Raw genomic sequence first — 4,077 nt, 5'->3', positions numbered from 1 at the left:
GAAATGTACAGTTAGTCAGCAAGATAAATCATCTTTATGATTTATGCTAAGTCTTATGCTGAAATAATTAATCACATAGAATGCAGGGCTATCAAATTAATTTCAACATTATAGCACGTCTGCTTATGCAAGGAAAGTTTTCAGATTTGTGACATTTATAGCAGCTGATGTTTTGTGTCAAATAATGCAATATTTCACCTTTCACTTCCCATTTCACTTCAGCTGCTTAGGTGTACTGTTGTATCTCCCAAATGTTTATTGATGTTAACGTGAGTTCCAGTTACAAAGTATGAACAAGCAATCGCACGGCACGGCGGCTCCGGGCCGACTGCCTCCCAACGCCCGACAGTGGCGCCACTCGCGGTGCGCCCATGAACTACAACCACGATGTCAAGGCTACGATACAACACCCCCCGCCCCCATACTGGAGCCTCCCTACAGCCTGAAACGCAGCGGAGGTCGGATGGTGCGCGCTGATCGGCGCGGCTGCGTCTCGTGACGCGGCGCGCTGGCCGCGTGTGCCTGCCCTGCCCGCAGGGGCGGCGCGCTGACGGCGCGCGGCTGCCCCGTCTGCTGGTACTCGGCGTCCGGCCAGTCAGGAGCTCGGTTCTGTTGAGCTGATTCCGGCTCCGTGTTGGTCTGGTCGCGACCACCTGCCTCCTCTCTGGTCGGTGACGGTCTCTGTTCCTCCTCCTCTTCTCTCTCCCCGAGAGAGCTGTGAGCCTCCGGGATCTGATGCTGCTGCCGGCCGGGAGCAGGGTCGGTTGGATGCTGCTGCGACGGCTCCAGCGGAGCTGACTCGGTCGGCTGCTGCTCTTCCCGTCTTGCTGTTGGCAGGAGCTGGTCCGCATGGCGCGCCCAGACGGCCTCGCCGACGTCTACTTGATACGAGACGGGGCCCGTGATGCCTACCACTTCGCCGCGCCGCCACCGTCGGGGCCGCCATATGTCCGCGCCCACACGGTCTGGCCTACCCTGAACTGGCACGACCTTCCTCCCGCCGCCTCCCTCTGGTCTTGCTGTTTCTCTTGTACATCTCGTGTGATGCTTGGGTGCACGAGGTCGAGCCTGGTGCGCATCGGGCGCCCGAACATCACTTCCGCCGGCGTCCGACCTGTCGTTGAGTGTGGCGCCGCGCGGTATGCCATCAGAAACGTGCACAGCCGGCGAGACAGGGAGCCCCCGTCCCTCAGCGCCGCCTTGAGGCCGTTCTTAAGGGTCTGGACCGCTCGTTCGGCAGCCCCATTGCTGCTCGGGTGGTATGGTGCCACTCTGACGTGTCGTACACCGTACCCACTCAAGAATTCCGCGAACTGTGACGCTGTGAACTGAGGTCCGTTGTCGGAGACAAGCTGCCGTGGTATACTGAAACGAGCGAACATGGCTCGCAGCTCCCGGACCGCGCTCTCTGTGCCCGTATCTCTCATCGGATACACCTCCAGCCATTTGCTGAAACTGTCATGTGCCACGAGGAAGCTGGAGCCCTGAAACGGCAAGGCAAAATCCACATGGATTCGCTCCCACGGGCCGCCAGCCGGCTCCCAGGTGTGCAGCGCGCTCCGTGGCGGGGCTCCTCGCTTTTCTACACATGCGGTACAATCCCACGCCAGTGCCTCCAGTTCTGTGTCCATTCCCGGCCACCATACGCACCGGCGCGCCACTCCTTTCATCTTGGCGCTGCCGAGGTGTCCGATGTGCAGCTCCTGCAGTACTCGCGACCGCAGCCTCTGGGGTATTACCGCTCTGCCTCCCCACAGTACCACGCCGTGGTCTGTGGACAGCTCCACCTCCCGGTGTCGGAACGGCGCCAACCCCGGCTCCGTCTCTGTCGGCCATCCGTGTCTTATATACATAAGCACCTTCGCCAGCAGCGGGTCGCGCCTGATGGCGTTTTCGATCTCGCGGGCTGTCAGCGGCGCTCCCACGCCGTCCATGAACAACAAGTGGACTCCCGCCACCTCCCTGTCCGCCTCCGCCCGCTCGTTCCCGCTGCACGGCAGCGCCATCCGCGATAGACTGTCCGCGAGCGCCATGTCTGCCGTTCCGCGTAGCTCTACGCTGTACTGGTATGCTGCCAGTTCCATGGCGATCCGCTGCAGACGTGCCGCGGTCAGACCGGGGAGGTCGCGCTCGGGGCTCAGGATCCGGGACAGGGCCCGATCGTCCACGGTGAGAGTGAACTTCCGGCCGAACAGGAACCTGCTGAAGCTCCGGAGCCCAAACTGCACAGCGGCGGCTTCCCGCTAGACCTGTGCGTAACATCTTTCTGTCGGTGTCAGCGTCCTCGACGCGAACATGATCGGTCGTTCTGTGCCGTCCGGCATGCGGTGTATCAGAGCCGCGCCGACTGCAGAGGCGCTGGCGTCTGTTACCAGTTTGAGTGGCAAGGCGGGGTCATACGGCACCAACACACGGCCGCTTGCCAGCAGCCGCTTTACTTCATCTACTGCAGCCGAACATCTCGGCGTCCTGTTCCACGGCGAACCGCGCTTCAGCAACGCGTACAATGGGGCTAGCGTTGTCGCGAGCCCGGGCAGGAGACGACTAGTAGTCCACCGATCCCAACAGGGATCTGAGCTAGTAAACGTCACGTGGTTCTGGCGCCTCCAGCAGCGCGGCTGTCCCGTCTTCCTCCGGCTTGATGCTGTCCACGGTGATCCGCCATCCCAGGTAAGACACCACACTCACCCCGAGAGTGCATTTTGAGCGTTCTAGCCGGAGGCCGTGGCGCTCCAGCCGAGTCAGGACCCGGTCCAGCCGTGTCACCAGCTCTGCCCCGTCTTCCGCTGCGATGAGAACGTCATCAATGTAGCACACGCAGCCCGGCAGTCCCTCCAGCACCTTGTCCATTGCCTGCTGGAACAGGAAGCCGCAGCTGGCGATGTCATACGGCATACGGACCATCCGGAACGAGCCGCGGTGCGTTGTCACCGTGGTGAGGTCCCGTGACGTCTCGTCCAGCTCCATGTGCTCGTATGCCCGCCGGAAGTCCAGCTTTGCAAACACTCGACCTCGTATGTTCGCGAATAGGTCCTCTGGCGCAGGCAGTGGGTACGGATCCACCCGGAGCAGTGGATTCACTTTCAGGCTGTAGTTTGCGCACAACCTGACCTGACCGTTGGGCTTCAGCACTGGGACCAGCGGGGTCCCCCAGCCTGACGGTCTCTGTTCTGGGTCAACCTTCCCTGCGACTCCCTCCGTGATCCAGCGCTCTAATTCCTTGTCAGTTAGAGGCATGAGGGCGTACGGCACAGGCCTGGCCTTCCTGTACACCGGACGCGCGTCAGGCTTCAGCGTGAGGTGGGCCTTCATCGACATCTTCCCCAGTCCGTCGCTGAACACTGTCTCGTGCGCCTTGACGACCGACTCCAGCGTCGTCTTCGCGCCCGACTCCGGCGTGGTTCTCCCGTCAGCGTCCCCCGGCCGGTCGACCATGCTAACCGCGCGCCAGTTCAGTCGGAGCTGGCGCAGCCAGTCTCGTCCCAGCAGCGGCGCGCTCCCCTGTCGGTCACATATCACCAGTCGCAGTGACCGGGCCTGGCCTGCGTGTTCCACCTCCACCGTTGCCTCTCCGCGGAGGGGCCCCGTCTGACCGGTGTAGGACTGCAGACGTAGCTCCGATGCCCGCATGCGCAGTCCCGGGATCTTGACATCTCTGCCGATGATTGTCACCGGCGAGCCGGTGTCGATCATCATCGTGATGTCCTGACCGTTGATCCTCACTGTGATGAGTGGTAGGCCATCCCTCTCGCTCGGGATGTCGATTTGTAGGAGAACGTCCTTGAGGCGCTGTGGCACACCTTCAGTCTCAGTCACATGGTCCACTGTGCGGCGCTGTGGCCAGCTGCGCTGTAGGTGGGCGTCCGACCCACACCGGAAACAGCGTCGGACGGGCGGGGGACGGCGGGTCTGTCCCTGCTGCCGCCGCCCGTCACGCCATCCATTATCCCCGGACGATGGCCGGTCGGCAGCGCCTCGCTCCTGCACCCTGACCGGGTAGTCCCTCTTCCAATGCTGTCTGGATCCGCATCGGAAACACTGGCTTCGCTGTGGCCGTTGTGGCCGTTCCCACCGCAC

At 62.2% G+C, this 4,077-nt stretch overlaps 1 protein-coding gene across 1 annotated transcript; it reads right to left on the bottom strand.

The window, feature by feature from the left end:
- Positions 1-435: 435 nt before the first annotated feature.
- On the bottom strand, positions 436-3,435 carry LOC119108170 (uncharacterized protein K02A2.6-like). Its single transcript, XM_037231748.1, has 4 exons — positions 2,689-3,435; positions 1,651-2,222; positions 913-1,068; positions 436-442 (listed from the first exon to the last, which is right to left on the bottom strand). The coding sequence occupies exons 1-4, from the start codon at positions 3,433-3,435 to the stop codon at positions 436-438; spliced, it is 1,482 nt and encodes a 493-aa protein (XP_037087643.1).
- Between the last annotated feature and the right edge of the window lie 642 nt (positions 3,436-4,077).

This window comes from Pollicipes pollicipes, unplaced genomic scaffold (genome assembly GCF_011947565.3).
Source record: "Pollicipes pollicipes isolate AB1234 unplaced genomic scaffold, Ppol_2.1 Scaffold_6686;HRSCAF=7923_pilon_pilon_pilon, whole genome shotgun sequence".
Taxonomy (NCBI): domain Eukaryota; kingdom Metazoa; phylum Arthropoda; class Thecostraca; order Pollicipedomorpha; family Pollicipedidae; genus Pollicipes; species Pollicipes pollicipes.
This window is presented reverse-complemented; position numbering and strand designations above follow the sequence as displayed.

Coding starts and splice junctions, on each gene's coding strand:
- LOC119108170 (XM_037231748.1), bottom strand. CDS start 3,435: ATGGTCGACCGGCCGGGGGACGCTGACGGGAGAACCACGCCGGAGTCG. Junction 2,223..2,688: donor GCTCAAAATGCACTCTCGGG/GTGAGTGTGGTG, acceptor GCCGCTGTGCAG/TTTGGGCTCCGGAGCTTCAG. Junction 1,069..1,650: donor ATGAAAGGAGTGGCGCGCCG/GTGCGTATGGTG, acceptor GATGCGCACCAG/GCTCGACCTCGTGCACCCAA.